The sequence below is a fragment of the Sceloporus occidentalis genome, unplaced genomic scaffold (assembly GCF_023333645.1).
Source record: "Sceloporus occidentalis isolate IW3139 unplaced genomic scaffold, rSceOcc1.0.p SCAF_10, whole genome shotgun sequence".
In the NCBI taxonomy this organism is placed as follows: domain Eukaryota; kingdom Metazoa; phylum Chordata; class Lepidosauria; order Squamata; family Phrynosomatidae; genus Sceloporus; species Sceloporus occidentalis.
Window position 1 is genome coordinate 5668725 of NW_028316990.1, and position 19610 is coordinate 5688334.

General features: G+C 40.7%; 1 protein-coding gene across 1 annotated transcript in view; it reads left to right on the top strand.

Moving 5' to 3' along the window:
• The window catches only part of CDH13 (cadherin 13), a 669381-nt gene that overhangs the window by 482005 nt on the left and 167766 nt on the right, over positions 1-19610 (top strand). Inside the window, exon 7 of the mRNA XM_089539817.1 lies at positions 3456-3634. Within this exon, the coding sequence (XP_089395943.1) occupies positions 3456-3634 (179 nt within the window). The remainder of the gene's footprint in view (positions 1-3455; positions 3635-19610) is intronic.

Below are 19610 nucleotides of genomic sequence, written 5' to 3' on the forward strand. Positions count from 1 at the left end.
TGTACCGATTTCTAATGTGCATGAGACACATTATTTGAACTGGGGCAATGTCACAAAGAAGCACACAACCCAAAACTGTGTTCTGATTTGCACATTAGTTCCAGAGGTGCTGGCATTCACTTAGCAATGCAGAATAAACGAAATCCTCAACCATCCCTGTTTAGATGCTTATTTCGTACCCAATGTGTAAAGGAAGGGGGGAAATCTGCTAGAATTAGGAGTGATATTTCCCCACCAACATCAAAAGAGTATTATTGTTTTCACTTGTTCTTTAGTGGCAACAAAGCAAATGGCTGAAATAAGGTCAATAATGATATTTTTGTTTGGTTTGGTTTGGTCTCTTCGGTCTATTGTGGGATCCGAGAAGCGAAATGTATCAGATTGCACACCTCATGGTTTCAAGCTATCTGGCTTTTAATCACTGGTGAGCAAACCCTGGATACTCTCAGATCTCTGTTATATTTCTCAAGGGTGTTACTGTGCCTGAGGTGTCAATGAAGCAAAGGCTGAGAAATCTTATTTTTCGAGGTCAGCACAACAAGAAGAAAGAATGTGTTTGTTGGGAGGTGGGGGAGATCACGAAAATGAATGTCCGAGTGGCAGAGGTAGAACTAAAGAGAGAGAAAGATAAACGCTGTATCATTTATGATTATGGCAACTGCTGGCTCCAATATCAGGTGGGAAGTGAGTGGATCCACTCAGGGATTAATTGTGAATTTTATAGGAGATATCCAAGGTACTCAAAGCAATGTGAAGTCGAAGGCTTTCATGGCCGGCATCCATAGTTTTTGGTGAGTTTTTCGGGCTACGTGGCCATATTCTAGAAGAGTTTATTCCTGATGTCTCACCAGCATCTCTGGCTGGCATCTTTAGAGGAGCATCTTCTCTGAAGATGCCATCCACAGATGCTGGCGAAACATCAGGAATAAACTCTTCTAGAACATGGTCACGTAGCCTGAAAAACTCACCAAAAACTAAGTACTCAAAGCAGTTCCAGCCATTTAGATAGCTCATTCAAGTTCACATTAAAACCTGGATAAGATTTCCCACTCGATTGAGTTTCTGCAGTGAGGAACCAATTGCTATGGAGGAGGAATTGGATGCTCCAATTGTTGTTGTTGTTGTATGCCTTCAAGTCATTTCCAACTTGTGGTGACCCTAAGGCAAACCTATCATGGGATTTTCTGGGACTGATAGGGTGTGTGATCCACCCAAAGTCACCCAGTGGGTTTCCAGGGCTGTGCGGAAATCAAACCATGGTCTCCAAGGTTGTCTTTCTCTCTCTCTGGCTTTGCTTCGCGAACGAAGATTCAGGAAGGACGCATCCCGCGCTTTGTAAAGCGCGTTGGTGACTAAAAAGGCCAATCCGGGACAAACAGGTCCGGTTGCAGAAAGCACAGCGGAAAGTCTCCTTGGGTGATGTTTCCAGGTTGTGGTTCTTTCTGCATTGTCGTAAAAAGCTGCAGCATCGTGGATAGTGCATCTAGATTTGCCTTAGGGTCACCACAAGTTGGAAATGACTTGAAGGCATACAACAACAACAACAATTGGAGCATCCAATTCCTTCTCCAAGGCTGTAGTCCAATGCTAAAACCACTACACTGTGCTGACTTTCAGATGCTCCAGACCCTGGAACTACTGGGGGGAAACAAGCAAGAATTGTGCAAGTCTATGGCCCATCTATGCAGTTTTCCTCACTTCGGAGCATGTCGCTCAGTGCTTCTTTGGCCTATAATCAACTGCTGATATATCTTTCCTAGAGTAGCTTGACTATTTGGGTCATTAGAAGCGTGTCTTCCAGTGTCACATAGAAGGAGGGGATGGAGCAGCTCCTAGAATAGACACTTCCTCTGTGACCTTCTGTTAATATTGAATGAAATGTTGGATCTAGATCCTGGATCAAAGTCTAATCCAGGTTGTTTTGGGTTTCATATGCTTTCATTGTATACCCAGAAATACTGTCACCATGAATAAATGGCCTTTGGTTGTTTCACTGCAGAGGTGCCCTTTATTAGGTGGACTTGAGTGTTGGGATACTACTGAACTGATCCAAGTGACACACACTTTGATTATATTCTCTTTGGGCTCCTGGCACAGTCTCTGTCATTCTTCCTTTGGAAGAAGTTCAGAAGCTTCAGTTGCTCGAAGATGTGGTGGCCAGATTGTTGACTAGAGCTGGCTATAGAGAGAAAAGAATGTCCCAACTTGCGACATCATGGCATGGACCATCAATTGACAACAGTCTGCTTGAGCAGATTGGATTACAGGCTTTGGAAAGGAAGAGATAGTGTTGGCCTTAAGGGTTAATAATTCCTTGCTTTTTGTAAGTAGAACTTGTTCACAACGGAAGATATTTAGGCTGTAGGAAAATATGCCTAATGAGGTGGTTGTGGAAAATTCATTAAAGGCTCCTAATTAAGTTTACAAAATTGTACAGCTGAATGAAGATATAGTTCTCCATCAGTGTCCTTTGGATGATGAATTTCTACTGAGTATCCTAACAGAACACTGTAGGGAAGAAACCACCAAAGATACCTTTTTGTGTGTGTCTTTTGATGTTGCATCTTCTTGCAAGGGTTGGATACATAAAATATGACCTCATTTGTTGCAGAGCTGGGAAATTGGGTGGTCTCTTTGGTATCTTATAGTGGACTAGAGACTCAGTAAGTTTCTTTTAAGTTTCCAATTAGCAATAGCAATAGTATGCACATTTCTATACCACTTATCAATGAACTCAGCACTCTGTAATCAGTTTGCAATCTGTAAACCAATTGCCCCAACAAGCTGGGCACTCGCTTTACCAACCTACGAAAGGATGGAAAGCTGAGCCAACCTTGGAGCCCTGGGATTGAACGCACAACTTTGTGACTGCAGTACCATCATTTAACCACAGGGCCACCAGGGCTCCCGTCTTCTTTTCCCCTTTCCCTTTCCTTTCCCTTTCCCTTTCTTTCTTTTTTGAACATATGAAGTGTAGCCAACTGTGGTCTCAAAATCTGGATGACATTTTGGATTAAAATTACGTTTAACTTTGTACTCCATCAGTGCATCTGAAGCAGTGAGTGGTACTCTACAACATCTCATGCTAAAACAGACTACTTGCCCATCTTTCTTTCCTTATATAATCATCATCATCATCATCATCATCATCATCATCTCATCATCATGGTAGATGTCAGATATGAAATGGTAATTAAACTGAGACTCCTATTTCTGAGGTCTCAGATACAACACTAATGGTGTTCTTCAGTCCCCCCCCCCCATCCACCTAAGGACTTATCTTTAAAAAAACAACACTGGATTCCTATGCATAGTATGCAGAATATGAAGCCATAGATTGCCCATGATGACTTTGTTATTAAACCAAAGATCCCCCTTTTGCCATCCACACTTTTTGATACTGTAATTGTCATTGTTATTCATCATTATATTTCCATGTCTTTCTTTTCCTCCAGGAAGTACCGTGATGCGTGTGACCGCTTTCGATGCCGACGACCCATCCACAGATAATGCTCTGCTCAGGTATAATATCCTTAAGCAGACCCCGGACAAGCCATCTCCGAACATGTTCTACATTGACCCAGAGAAAGGAGACATTGTCACGGTTGTGTCGCCTGCCATGTTGGACCGTGAAGTAAGTTCCTTTTTAAAAAGTTTTTTCTTTATGGTATATGATGGCATCAGCCTATTACTTCTTACTGCTTTCCTCTGTGTCACTTTATCTGGAACACAGTAGATCATTTATTGATGTAAGAATTAAATACCTTCTTTAGGATACTTTTTTCATGACATACTAATGGAGTGGGAAAAGAAAGGTGTGGAAGAATGAGACTTGATCCTCTTTGTGAAGTTTTTGGGGCATCTTGCTTTCTCTTTGGTGAATTGGTTGGTTGGTTAACTAGTTAGTTAATTTCTTGATCCCTCCCTCCCTCCCTCCCTCCTTTCTTTCTTTCTTTCTTTGCTTTTGACAGCCTCATGAGGATGAGGAATTTGAACTGGTGAACTGTGGATGTCTTTACATTCCCTTTTCTTTTCTTTTCTCAAAGTTTTAATTGCTGTTACTGTTTCTTTTTTTAGCCATTTTGAAGTGACACCTTGTAGTCTTCTTTCTGGTGAATGATTGATTGTTGGGTTTGATGGCTCACTTGCTTTGCCATGTGAGTTGCTTTGAATGCTGCTTTAGAATTAGAAAGGTCAGATTGCAGGAAGACACGAATAATAATAATAACAATAACAACAACAATAATAATGAAAACAAACAAAGAAAAAGCTTCCCCCTCCCCCACACACACACAATTTGCTAGCTTTGGTTGTTAGCATCTCTGATATGTGATAAGTCAGTTATACGTAGGGGAAAAGTCATCTGTATGAAGGAGTGTGTGTGTGTGTGTGTGTGTGTGTGTGTGTGTGTGTGTGGGCAGAGAAAGAATGAGGTATATTTGTGCTGTTTTCTTTAAGAACATATTCCTGAATTGTTATATGCTGCAAAGTCAGCTTCAACTTATACAAACCTAGGAGAGATCTCCAAGAGAGTTACTATTAACCTCTTTGCTCAGGTCTTGCAGACTCAGATTGTCCCTTTCTTTATTGAGTCAATCCATCTGCAATGCAGTCTTCCTCTTTCTCCGGTTCCTTTTCCGGTGTGACTTGCGTCCAATGTTTCATTCAAGTGTCTTACAATTATATACCTGGTTCAAGACATGTCAAAGTCACAATGCCTGCCAAATCTCACATTTAAGTGTGTTGAGATCTGGTTATTAACCTCTCTGCTCAGGTTGTGCCTTCCTTTATTAAGTCAATCCATCTGCAATGCAGTCTTCCTCTTTTCCCACTTCTTTTCCCAGTGTGACTTGCAGCCTATGTTTCATTCGAGTGTCTTAAGAATATATACCTGGTTCAAGGCATGCCAAAGTTGCAATGCCTGCAGCTCTCAAGTTTAAGAGTGTTTTCAGATGTACAAGATATGAAACTACAAAATATTAATAATACAGACTTGGGCCTTTAATCTAGCATCTATTTGTTAGCTGCTTCAAACCAAGATGTTGCTGATTTAGATTCTCATAAAGCAGATACAAGTCTTCCACAAGATAAGCTTTGTCAATTCCCTCATTTCTTTCCTGACTTGCATAGAAGAAAAGAAAGGGGGAACCATTTCAGTGTTTCTAGATCCCTGTATGGAAACAAAACAAAGGTGTAGGCTCTGCATAATGGATGAAATTTCCAAGGTCGTAAATATGAAAGTTTAAAGGTTCTTAATCCATGAATATCTGCATCATGCATTCCAGTCTTCCATACCTGAAAGACAGAGGACATGCTTTAAATGCAAAAAGTAGTTCAATCTATATCAGTACATTCATAACTCTATTCTATTTAGAGTGTGGAAGGATTACTTTCCAGACTGTAACTCCCCAAATCCCTCAAAAAGCAAGACCATTGCTTATATAGGCTTGGGGTTTTGGTGAGTTGCAGCCCCCCAAAATAGCTTTTCCAAGCTCTGGATTTGTCCCATTTCCCCATCTATCTGCAACATTGCTTTGCAGGAGCAGGAATGACAGTGTTCTAATATCTACTTAACTCCATGTCTTTATATGAGTACCTCACTGTCCGGGAAAGCTGCCAGCAACACTGACCGTAGCTGATAACAGAGCCTTTAGTTTAGTGGAAGTAAAGCAGACCCTGCAAAGAAGCAGTCCGAGGGCAAGTCAAGAATATGAGCCGAAGTCAGGATTCCAGAGATTCCACCGTTCCGAAAGTCAAGCCGAAGTCAGGATACCGGGAAACAGCATAGTCAAACAGTCCAGGGTCAAAACAGCCAAGAGATAACGAAGTCCGGTCCGAGGTCAAGGTAACAAAGAATCTAGATACTAGGAGCTAGTGCTAGCAGCAATCACACCGAGGGATCATGCAATAAACTCTAGCAACCAGCATTAGTCTCTCTCCCACTTAAGTAAGGGAAACTCTCCCTCGTGCCACCTGAGGCTGGTTGGCTAATTGCCTCTCGACAATTCTCTGTGATCTGCGCCTGCAAGCACTCTCGACTCTTCTCTCTTTGAAAGAAGGCACCTGCATGCAAGCTTCGTCCCCAGAGTCCCCACTAGGCAGTGGTACCATAGAAGGCCTCTCTTCGGCACCAGGACCTGGTTGAACCTCCTCCTCTGGGGCTGGAGGATCACAGCTGGGACCTGGCAGGGCAGGAACAGCACCTGGCGTTGCCTCAATCAGCCCTTGCTCTGGCGGAGGCTCATCCTCCTCCTCATCCTCCGAGAGCTGATCTTGGCTGGCCATGACACTCGCCCTGGTTTTCCTTTGGAACAACATTTAAATGAATATTGCAGATACAATTGTAATTGTAGCAAGGATATTCATTACAAAAACCCCACCAATAGTGAAAACAAAAAAAATTGAAATAGAAACATTATCCAGAATTGATAATTTATATATAGATACATATGCCTTTGGACAATTTGTTGTTGTTACATGCCTTCACATCAAGTCCGCCTTATGTCAATACTATCACAGGATTTGCCTAGTAAGGTTTATTCAAGGGAGGTTTCCGATGGCCTTCCTCTTAAGCTGAAAGAGGCTTTCTTGCTAAAAGTCACCCAGTGGGTTTCTGGGACTGAGTGGAGATTTGAACTCAGAATCCTAGTCCAATGCTCAGACCACTACACTAGACATAAACATGTTTTGCTCACTGGGGGAAAATTGCTCACAGCCAAATAGGATCTGAGATTTAATGTTCTTCCAGGTACAGATCCAAGTTTCTTGACTCTGGGTTTTGCTAATTTGCATGTCCCTGGGGAAGCTAAGTAAAGTCGGCTCTGTTTAATACTTGGATGGGTGACCACCAGCAAATACCAAATACTGTAGGCTATATTTTAGAGGAAAGAATTGGCCAGACTACCAAGTATTCCTTGCTAAGAAAATCCAATTAAATTCACGAAGTCGCCATAAGTTGACAGGTGACCTGAGGGCTTGTGCACACATAAGGGTCGTAAAACTTGTCTCTTATTTGAGGTGAACATTACAATATGTCTCATATTTCTGAGCCAGAAAAAATGTTAAGTAAGGCAACATCTTTACCGGAAACAGATGGTGGCTGTAATGTGTAGACAGAAACATTCTGCAATGGCAATATTTGAGGAATTTAATTTTACAGCTGAAAGGGCCAATAAAGTCCTGCTCAGACCTGATGATGGCAACATTTTCAGCAAGTCATTCTAACAGTGCAATCCTCAACATGTTTTACTCAGAAGTAGGTTCTGGCCAGAATCCAGTTGTGATTTAGACGGGTGTAAATTCCCCTATGGAATCAGGTGGCCTGATGCAGAACAGAGACATTTAAATAACTGATAGACCCCAAGGGCTATACAGTCCCCCTGCCATGCAGAAATGCACAATCAAAACACTCCCAGCAGATGGCCATCTGTGTTCCAAAGAAACCTCCAAAGAAGGAGATTCCACTACTCTCCCAGGCAACATAGAGCCAGTACAGACTGGTGCAAAGCGCTGGCCTGGAGCTGTGCAGTTGGCGTGGCACCGACAAAAGGCAAAGACAAGCGGCCCGTCTGTATCTCCCTAAATTCCGCTGTCAAATAGATCTTACCATCAGGAAGTTCTTCCTAATGTTGAGGTGGACTCTCTTTTCCTGTTGCACGCTCAGGGTTGCAGAAGCATAGAGATGCTTATGCCAGCATTGTGAAATCAGATGTGGATTGCTTTGTGCGTTATGTCCTTGAGAAATGAGATGTGCACATTTTGCCATTCAACACAACGGTGGCATAGCACAAGCATTCCATAGCTCCACATGTGGACGTTTACACAACACAGGCAATAGCAATAACATTTACATTTCTATACAGTCTCATAGTGAACTCAGCACTCCCTAAGTGTTTTATAATCTGTAAACCAACTGCCCTCAACAAATTGGCTACTCATTTTACTGACCTATGAAAGGATGGAAGGCTGAGTCAACCTTGGAGCCCTGGGATCGAACTCACAACATTGTGGCTGCAGTGCTGGCCTTTAACCACTGCTTCCTCAGAGCTCTTATGTCGAATCTTAGCCACTAAGTTTCATAATATTTATTCCCTAGCATGAAACTGAGAGCCTCCTGATACTTGCATAATTTTACATACAGGTTACATCATTGAAAACCAAGTGCTAAGTTCAACACACTTCCTTCTGCTGCTTTTCTCAAGTTAGGCTGGGCATTTCCCTCTTCTCTAATATATAAACAATCTCAAGATAAAGCCAATTTGTTGGAAATTGAAAAATCAATAGGAGGGAATGAACAAGCCTACCTTCTCTGCTGCGTTCTAAAGGTGACTGATGATACATGGAATAATGATGCCATATTTACATACAGAGAATGCCTCTGAGATCGAACAAGTATTACTACTGGACAAAGGATGGCAGAGCAAGGACTGAATCATCCATGATTTCCTATTAACAGCTCACACTCCCCATTCTTGCCACATTCTTTGGTGACTTTATAACATCTTGTGGAAAATATATTGCAGTTATCTTAGGAGGGATGGTTGTTACCTGTTGTTAATGTTTAAGAGGAAAATAAGTCACAGATCGTAGCAACTGGTGGCTCCCATGTTAGTGAAGCCATGAATCTGCTCCAAGTTTCATTTTCAATGTTAAAGAAGCCTTATCCCCTGAATAGGATCAGCAGATGGAAACTTCACCTAAATTTCAGACTAGACTCCAGGATTGAGATGGAAGCCATCAGCCTCTATTGGTCTGAGAAGGAAAAACAATCTTCCTAGAAATCTGCCAATGGACATTGTTGTTGCTACCATGCCACCATGTTCTGGGCTGGGACCTAGGATGAGAGCAGAGATGTAAAAACTTTTGCAACTTTTTCCTTTTCAAGGGTTGATATACCAACATACCAGGATGCTCCACTGAAACGGTGGCAAATGTTTGCAGGAGCAAACACCCCCGTAACCCCAGTATCTATGGGGGTTATGTTTCAAGACCCTCTATGGATATCTAAAGCCATGGATAATAGGGAACCCTATTATTTTCAATGAGACAAAAGACTTCCATTTCAAGTATACAATAGAATCACACTGGAGGATCTACAAATGCCTAGGGATAAAACCTTTCTCTAGGCAATTCTAGATCCTCCGTAATGATTCTATTGTATACTTGGGCCAGATGTTGACCATAGATTGGTACTGGAGGACCTAGAAGTGGCTAGTGAATACTCTCCACCCCCCAAGACATGGGTAAGTAAAACTACAGATACTGAATTCACAGATATGGGGGGGCTACTATATACATTTTTCCCCATTAGAAGGAGCAATAATGAAAAATAGTGGGTTTTACGCATACACACACATATATACATAGTGATCTTGTAGCACCTTTGAGACTAACTGAAAAAAAGAAGTTGGCAGCATGAGCTTTCCTAGACTTTAGCTTACTTCCTCAGATGCAAAGCTCCTGCTGCCAACTTCTTTCTGTAGTCACAAAGGGGTTACAAGATCTCTCTACATACTGATTTGACAGACTAACATGGCTTTATCTTTGAATTCTATACACACACATTTTTTTTTCACTGAAAGTTGTACTTGGTACACGCAACAATGGTCCAGATCCTAGATGGTGCATATGGAGCATATATCTCTATGTCTGAAGACCTATGGCTTCCTCCAAAGCAGTTGATAAGCCTCATGGGGCTACTTCTGTGGCCATTACATGGCCATGGAAGTGGGGGGAAGATGTAGGGAGATGACCAAAACAGAGATGGAAAGGCAGAGGAACGATTATCTTATTTGATCTTAATTTTCCTATAGCAAACAGGAGGGAGAGAGAGGTCTTCCCTGTTGCCTGGTCACCTCCTTTCTTCTCCCCCTCCATTTTTGAAGAGGTCCCACAGGGTTTGGTAGATGCCAAGTAAGTGGTTTTGGAAGGATCACACAATGCTACTCCCTTGTGCCCTGTTTGAAACAGGACATACTTACTCACAAAGCACACATGTAACACTAACAGGATACCAGCCATCTTTTTTTCTCCTCTTCCTCCTCCTTTTTAATGGGAGTTAAACAAGATTTAAAGCAAAGAAAACCCAGGAATGCCCAAAGTTCATCACACGACGTCACTGTTAATGTGAAATAACATGGTTAATCCGAACACAAAGCAGAGAAAACCAGCAGGTTTTTACTTTCACAACAACATGAAAATAAAAAAGCTGCAATTTTTCTCTGCTTTGCATTCGGATTAACTTCACGTTATTTCACTTGGGCAGTCCCTTAGTGTGATAAACTAACCGAATTTGCAAGTTTTGTTTAAATTTGAATGTACTTTAAAACCCGTTTAACTCCCGTTTTCCCATGGGATCTTCCCTAGTGTGATAAACCCCTATGTTGTATTTTTCATCCATCAAAGATTTACTGGAAAAGAAAACTCACTCCTTCCTCTTCTTCTTCCTCTCTCTCACTCTCTCTCTCTCTCTCTCTCTCTATATATATATATATATATACAAAATACTTTTTGCAGAAATTAAATTTTGAGGCCATTGTGGCAAAGCACCCCAAATGCAAAAATAATAACCAAGAGATATTAATAGATTCTTGAAATCTCACCCATTACAGGAAAACATTTGGAGATGTTTTTATTCTTGTAGGAAAGGATGAAATAACTACATTTGTAGATGGCAATGATACAATTTCGGGAAATGTTGAAGCATGTGTGAGTAGGTGGGTTTCCCCTTCATACACATACCTCCCTCCAACCGAGTGCATTAAAGTAAATAAAAATTGGGTCCAGAATTGAAATATGTGTAGTATTTATTTTCTTACCAGTTGTAAACTTCCTTCACTGTTTCAAACATGTTTTTTAAAAAATAAAACGTATTATGTATTACTTGGCATGAACAAGATTGTACAGTTAGCTGGGCTTATTAAATTCAAAAGCATAAATGTCTTTGTTTTATGCAAACAATAATTGCAAATTATTATTAGAGATGGAGCAGAAATCTATCGCAACATAATGCACGAAGCATATGTTTACTGTAGGAAAATAAAACAGAACTGGAAACACAAAGAAACTATTAGCATTATAGTAAACAAAAGGAAGCTGGTTGTTGTCAATGACATTATTGTTATTATTAGTTGGACGTTGATAATGTCTCCTCTCCAAGAGCTGTCCTATTGAAAACAAAGAAAGAAAGAAATGTTAGTGCATCATGAGACAACAATGAAATTATTGTAATATTTATATATCTCTGTATGTAAACATTTTGAAACTTTGGATCTCAGGATGGTCATTGTGTATGTAATAACATTATAGCAAATTTAATCGGAAAGCAAGCAACCATCATTTCAGATGGTTTCCGTAAAAAAGAAGTAATGGATTTCTCTATCCAAACATGAACCATTGTTAAAGAGCTGCAAACTACTTTCTTAAGGAACCACAATGACCTAATACTCCATATTGCCTTACATCATTATAAGCAAACATTTTAAAAAGCAGCTTGAGGCAAGGGCTTAATAGCCTCCTTAAAAAGAAAATAGTTTATAAAAACAAGGGTACTTTCCACCTCCAGTTTCCCCTAAATTACCATTTGTTCATGCGAGACAAAATACAGGTACAAAAAAACCTTATTTGCAACATAATAATAGTAATGAGAAACCAAACATCCTCTAGAACCTTCTTTTCTTTTCCTTGGCTGCATCTGCACTGCAGAAGTAATCTACTTTGACACCACCTTAACTGTCATGGCTCAGTGCTATGGCATTCTGGGAACTGTAGTTTGTTGCGGCACCAGAGCTCCCCAACAGAGAAGGCTAAATGTCTCACGAAATGACGATCCCCGGAATTTTTTAGCATGGAGCCATGGCAAAGTGGCATCAAACTGGATTATTTTTGCAGTGTAGACGCAACCTTAATAGACTTTCACATCTCTAATACTTGAACTATTACGGTTACAGTACATGGGTCAGCATCCTATGAATGTTTTCACTCTGGCGGTCATTTCGTGTGATAAACTTCCCACATTTGTGGTTCTTTTTAAAATTTAAATCTCTTTCAAATCCCATTTTTCTTTGGGATCTCCCTAGTATGATAAACTCCTTAGTCTGTAGGGGAAATCGCCCAAGCCATAGAAGAGAAGAACATTTTCATTCAGACGACACAATAAGCACATAATGGAGTAAAGCCTCATCAATTCTTTATGAACTCCTTCTGAAAGTGGGAGTAACAGCCCAGGGTTCTCATAGATCTGTAGTTTATTGCACCAACCAAACTAACACTACCTGTTTGGGATACAGATGTGAGGAATTCTTACTCGGTCGAGACAGACTGTTGAGAGTTTGTTAAACCCCTTTGAGATTTCTTGCCTCCAGCATGAGAATGAGAGAATAAGCACTCCATTCACCCTTAAGGTTTATAGCTGTTTGAAACTGGTTACCTTTCCCCCCCTCCCATTTGGGAAGCGAAAGGCATACGCATGCAACTAGAATAGGACCGGATGGTTGATCAAAAAGAGATAAAGAACCCACCCAGTATTTCTAATATTTTCAACCCCTTTCAACCAGGCAGTAGCTATTGGAATTTAGCTGCACAATTTTCACAATTTGTGCAAAAACAAAAACAAACACAAAACATACGCCTAACAACACAATTTCTTGCAAGTGAGTAAACTCTTTGGAGACTAACAAAGAGAGTTGTTCAGATCAGCCACATCCATAGTTCAAGGCATGTTTTATTTCACTACATTTCATGCCTGAGTGCTGGGAAAAGATGTTGAAATTGAAACCTGGTGTTGGTGCATATGTGCCTCTAGGGGATCCTGGTACAGCATTAAGCCTGACCCTATCTCCCCTTCTCTGTGTTTCGAGTGAAAAATGAGCTCCTCATATGATGAGGATGTGCAGATCCTATTATCAAGAATGGGGGGTTTTGCAGAGGCTCATCATCATTAAAGGTGCATTGAGTCTTGAAAGCTTAACAGGTGAACTAGAATGTCATACCAATCTTCTTACAGTGAACAAGAGACTCAGAAGGACTTGGATTAATACCCAGTGGGTGAAGTGGTTTGAGCATTGGAGTACGACTCTGGAAACCAGGGTTTGAATCCCCACTAGGCCATGGAAACCCATTGGGTGACTTTGAGCAAGTCACATGTAGCCTCAGAGGAAGGCAATGGGACCCCTTCCCCTTAACAAATCTCACCCAAAAAACCCACAACACTTGTTATAGGTTTTCTTTAGAGTTGTCATAAATTGGAAATAACTCGAAGGAACAGCATATACCATTCTAGAGGCATAGATCTGGGTTGGCCCCTTGTTGTTCCAACAGGTGATTTGAAGGCACACACATTCTATTGAGTTCAATGGAGCTTATTCCCAATAGGAATAGGGCCGCAGCCAGAAAAGAGAGAGACAGAGATCGGTTTTACCTCTTTTACAAAGAGGGGAATTGCTACCATAAACTGTTTTAAAGTGACTGCATTCATTTCATGATCAAAGCTACTCATGTTTTCAAGTTCTTTTTTATTATTAATTTTTAGCAATTGCTTAGATGAAGATGCTTATGGGGAATGTTCCAGTTAATTTAAGCTAAAATGACAAGGATGTAAATATATATAGCAGGTTTACATTCTTTCATGTTTGCGTGCCATACAGAACAGGGACCTTGCGATAAGTGCTGAGGGTAGGATATTGAAATGTAGATTACGTAGCATCTGGCAGTTTTGATTTCCTTCTTTGAACAAACTGTAACCAAGTATTATTACTTTTTTTAATGTTTGCTACTTATAGAGAGGAGCTCTTGTAAAACACCGTTCCAATTCCTTATCTCTCTGCAGCTATTTGATTTATCACTCATCCCAAGAAGTTACACAAATGTGATGCAGAATTCGGAGGTGGATAAACAGTTGCGTAGATCCTGGGTAGCTTTTTTTGTTTAAGGAAACTGCTTTGGGCATTAGCTCTCCTCCTCATTCAAGCATAATTTAAATCCTCACCTTTAAAATTCACCGTTCTGCTATTACATTAAACATTCTGCACAAACTTGCATCACAGTTGTATTGGGGTTAGGGAACATCTCTCCTCCTTGATCTTGTTGAATCAACCTGAAGTGAGATCTTAAGAAGGATGCCAACAAATTGGAAGATCTCTAGGGAAGGGTGACCAGCGACTTGTCTAAATGGGTTATTTACTTTAAATTTCCCCCAAGGGTTGCTGCACTCTGTTTACATGACGCAGGACCAAAACCATGCATTGGGTTTAGACTGGATGGCCCTTGCAGTCTCTTCCAACTCTATAATTCTATGATTCTGTGATTCTATGTTTCTAGATTGTCTTCACAGTATCAGCATCTGATTCAGCCTTTGCTCCCCTTATGGTTTTATTCTTGTGTGCCCTCAAGTTGTTTCCATCTTATGATGACCCTAAGGTGAACCTGTCTTGGGTTTTCTTGGCAATATTAATAACAATATTTATTTATTTATTTATTTATTTATTTATTTATTTATTGCCCGCCCAATCACACAGAATCAGGGCAGGTTACAACAGTGAACAATACATCAAAATTGCAGTAAAATCCAAAATTAAACCCATCCCCAACCCCCTATCCCAGTTCTAAAACAATGATGTTAAAATAATCACAATATGCAAGCATTAAAATACAATTAGCTAAAAATTGAGGAGAAATTGGGTGGACATAAAGAGGTGCCAACGACAATCATTGATATTCGTATTCGGGGAGGGGAAGCTAGGCTGGGAAGGCCTGCCGGAAGAGATCCATCTTAAGACCTTCTTAAAGGCTGTCAGAGTAGAAATGTGGCGGATCTCCTCCAGTTGGTCATTCCACAACTTCGGAGCAGCGATGGAAAAGGTCCTCTGGGTGATTTGTTCAGAGGAGGTTTGCCATTGCCTTCCCATGAGGCTGAGAACATGTGGCTTGCCTAAGATCACCTAGTGGGTTTCATGGCTGAGCAGGGAATTGTATTGGATTGGGTTACATGGACCTTGTAGTCCCTTCCGTGATGCTTTCAATCCCACCTGCATTTTTTTTGCTGCCCTTGTTTGTATCATTTTGAAAAAGTGGGTATGACCCAGTCTCCCCACAACCCACTCGGTGTGCGTGAGCAATCATGCGCTTAAACCCTTGCCATACTGAGCATGCTAGGGAACATTCCGAACCATAGGTTTTTGTGGGTTTTTCAGGCTATGTGGCCATGTTCTCGAAGAGTTTATTCCTGACATTTGTACCATCCATGGCATTGAGTGAAGACTATTTGCTAGATTGGGTCTTACAATACTTCCCTGAAAATCCATTCATAGAACTATACTAGCATCCTTTTCCCCTATAGTTTTGTGTCTACACACACGCATACACATCCCCATCAAACTTGAGTAGTAGTTATGGATTTTTTCTTTCTGCTGGAAAATCATTTTGGAAAGCGCTAGCTTGTCAAGGTGCATGGCACACTCCAGTAATTTGCGGAACAACCTCCGTTTTCATGTTAAAAAGGCACATAAGGACATGGCATCTTTGAAAGTGTCAGAAACAAAGACTGAGGAGAGGCAAGGGCAATTTATGACTTCAGATCTCCGCTGGGGTATCCAATTTTGTGTGTGTGATTTGTGCAGATTTTAAGCATAAAAGCACTTTGTGCAAAAGGACCTGATCTAAACATCTGCAAGTTTGATGGTAGTACACGAGTTGTACTTTAAACAACAACAACAACAACAAAAATCCATCATGGAAGTTTTACATTGTTTGGTTGGGTTGCTAGGAGATCAGGCTGCTTTGTTTTCATTCGTTGGTTAAAAGAAAATCTATTTTTAAGTCAATTACAATAAATGAAAAACAATGTCACACTTGTATGCAGAAGATGACAAAGCCATTAACTCAGATGGTCAGTGATCCTGTCTCTATACACTCTGGAAGCTCATTCGTTGCTTCCAACTATTGTCAGTTGTGTTTTATCAAAGCTGCTCAATGTTGTAATGGGAATAGTGTGTATGTGTGACAATGATGTTGGCTGGTATTGTCATGTGCATGTTGAATAGATGTTCATGTACCCTATAATTATTATTTAGTGAGTTATTCTTTCATCACCTGGATAGAAATTGTGGGAATTGTTAAGAATAAAGACACGATTGGGGGGTTTGCACTGCGTTGAATCTTAGGAGAACGATTGCTTGAGTTTCATCATTGTTTCCACAGAAGGAGCCGCTGCATGAAAGGTATTAGTTTCTATATCAAAGCAGTGTGGTTGTTTTGCATTGTAGTCTCCATTGGCTTTTCTTATGAACAGATGAGCCAAAAGAAGTTCAAACAAGTGATGTCATGAAGCTAAACATTTCTTGACATAACCAAGAAGTGGTGAAGTGATTCCTCCTCTGGACTTTGGAGACTGGGTTTGAATCCTCACTCAGCCATGGAAGCCAACTGGGTGACCATAGGCAAGTCACACTCTCTCAGCCTCAGAGATAAGCACTGGCAAAAACCTCTCTGAACAAATCTTGCCAAGAAAACCCTGTGATGGGTTTACCTTAGGGTTGCCCTGAGTCGGAAATGCCTTGAAGGCATACTTTTGGATCTCCCTTTTAGACAGTAATTTGGACTGGTTGTTTGACTGTGCTTGGCTCAGATTGACTTTACTACTTTCTACATCATCTATGCTGTAGACATACCAAAACAGGACAGTGACAAGAACTGAACCTGGAATCTTCAATGTATAATGTATGCATGGTATTATGGCCTCTTGCAATCATGGTGGATATCTACCATGAAGCTGAGTGTTGAGATAGTTGTCTTCATACAGTCTGCTCTTCTTATACACGGATTTTTTATACATGGATTCAAACATCCACAGTTTGAAAATGTTCAAAAAAAAAAGTATACATTTCAAATATCAAACCTTGATTTTCCATTTTTTATAAGGGACACCATTTTGCTATGTCATTATATTTAATGGTACAGTTGAACCTTGCCTTACGCGGGGGATCCGTTCTGGACACCCCCCCATGTAAGGTGAATTCCACCTATGCTGGAGCCCCATTCAAGTGAATGGAGCTAATGCGGCGGTGGCACAGCGACGAGGCGGCGCACGTGCACCAGAGGTGCACACCCCATTCATCCAAATGGAACGCGCCGACCCTTGCCCCCCGCGCACTCCCATGCAGCTTGAGCACATAAGCTCAAGAACTAGTATAGCGTGCCCCACGTATAACACAGGCGCACTGTACTGAGCAGACATGGATTTTATTATCCACAGGTGATCTTAGAACCAAATCCCAGCGGATAACTAGGGTCCACTGTATTTCCAATGCTACCATTTCACAACACTGTCTCTGAATGAATTGGTACTCAGCAGTAGCAAACCAGCACATGAACCATCACAAAGATGTGTTGAAGACATAAAACCAAACTGGGTCCCCCTTGTTGCTCTGATGAAATAACAACATTTCACAAGAACCTTTAACAGATAAAACTTTGATTTAAGACTTCTTGCCTACTGATGTTAAAAAAAAAATGTTGCGGATTTGACTGGCTATTACATAATTTTTTTACTTGGCTAATTACTGACATTGGTTTAACTCATCAAGCCTTAACATCACTGTTGTATAGTAACAACCTCATGCATTGACAACTGACGTATAGAATTTATTGTTGTTGTGTGCCTTCAAGTCATTCCTGACTTATGGCGACCCTAAGGCAAAACGTTGCATAATAGTGTGGTAGAATGGTTAAAATGCAGAATTTTACTTGCTCAGAAGTTAAAATTATAGTGCTAAAATGAGAGCAAACGTTATTTCAGGTCATGTCAAATGTTCTGGTTTGGAATGTAAATAATTTGGCAATGGCTCCTAACTTAAAATTTTAACCCCAATAAAAGGAAGTACCGCATAAACAGTTTAAGGACAGTGAAACTAAACATATAGATAAAAGACCGATTGCCATGGGATAGAGATGTATGCGGGGATATCCAATGAATATACAGGGGGGTCAATGTTTAATGCAGTGTAACCAATGAAAATGTGATTTATAGTTTCCTTCGTTCAAAATACTATAAAAACATGTTCCATTTTAGAATCGTGGTCCCAGAATTTGGAATATGAATTTCCTCTGAGAACAATGCTGCAGCTAAATGAACTATGTTTCCTTCCTAGTCGACCCCTTGGTCTTTCTGCTGATTTCTGGTTTTAAAATAATCAGTAATCAATAATCTGTAACAATAGCACTGTGAACTCACACGCTTTACCCTCTTCCTTGAAAGCATTCCTAACTGATCCTGCAGTAACAATGTTTTCCATAGTGCTATGGTTCAGCAGGCAAACTGTCCAAGTTTTACGTAAAAGAACAGCAAATAGGACCGAATTGTGCAGAATTCCAAAAGTGGGTGAATGCTATTTGGCAGCAATCTCCTAATTTGAGTTTTGACAGCAAATCAAATTATCTAGAGGAGGCACATCATCGTTCTAAACAGGAGTGGTACAACACATCATAAAATCTATGTGTTCGCCCAATTTCATCGTCTCATCGAGTGGGTGGACAGGGATCCCCCCCTTTAATGTTTCTTCCTTGTTTCGCTTCCCCATCTTTGCCAACACAAATCTGTAAGCAGTCAATACACTTACTACCTCCTCGATCTAAATGCAAATGTTGAGCCAACAGTTGCTCCCTTCTTTTTAATGAAAAGATATTAATCTTCTGAGCAAATGCATTTCACATGTGATCTCCACATTATGTCTCAGATGCGCGTGTTTACAGTTATTTTTACCAACAGTTCTTTCTTCCTTGACGTCTGTCAGCTTTACATTAGAATAATCACATTGTTTGGTGGTGTTTTTCCCTTCTTATGAATTCCACCTCCATCCTCCATTTGTTCTATCTTCCAGATGCTAAACTCAAGGGAGGCAATTTACAGTGGGAAGAAAAAAGACGTGTTAGAGAGACTCCCCGACCTTCGGGGGAAAAGAGGAGGAAATAGTGCATCACTTCCTTTCTGACAAAGTTGGAAAATTACAATATGTTTTGACCACAGTGGCTTTCTATCAATATTGATATGTAAGAAGAAAACAAGAAGCTTAATTTCAGCTATTTTGCTGCCTTAAGCAAAACTGAATCTTGTTTTCCCCTTATCCAATGCATATCGTTGCCTCTAGTGAAGGAGGTCAGCTACAGTTTAGCATTTCAAGAATGAGCGATGGCTGAATATGATCTCTTTTTCCTCTGGTTAGTCGCAAGGAGGGCTTGGGAAGCTTTTGCCTTTGGTTTTTGCTTAAGCACAACTTTGTTGCTCAGATGTCATCCAAACCCTTGCTTGTGGTTAATGTTATCCATGGATTAGAGTTACCAAAAGAGAAAAGGGATGAAGATCTTGTGACTTTAATCCCAAATAGATTGAGTTGTAGGACCAGGTACCATAAAGCTCCATGAAGGTCTCCTTCCCTTCCAGCCTCAGATGTTCAGTTGCAGCAGTTTCTTCCTACCATGGCTCTTGCCCTCTCAAGCAGAGAGGAGATGTGGCGTTGCAACCAACAAGAATACAACTTGATGCTTCTCTGCTCCCCTGCCCTGCTTTCCATTGCGGAGGCAAGAGCAGTGTTGGAGGGGAATGTCTGAAGCTGAAAGGC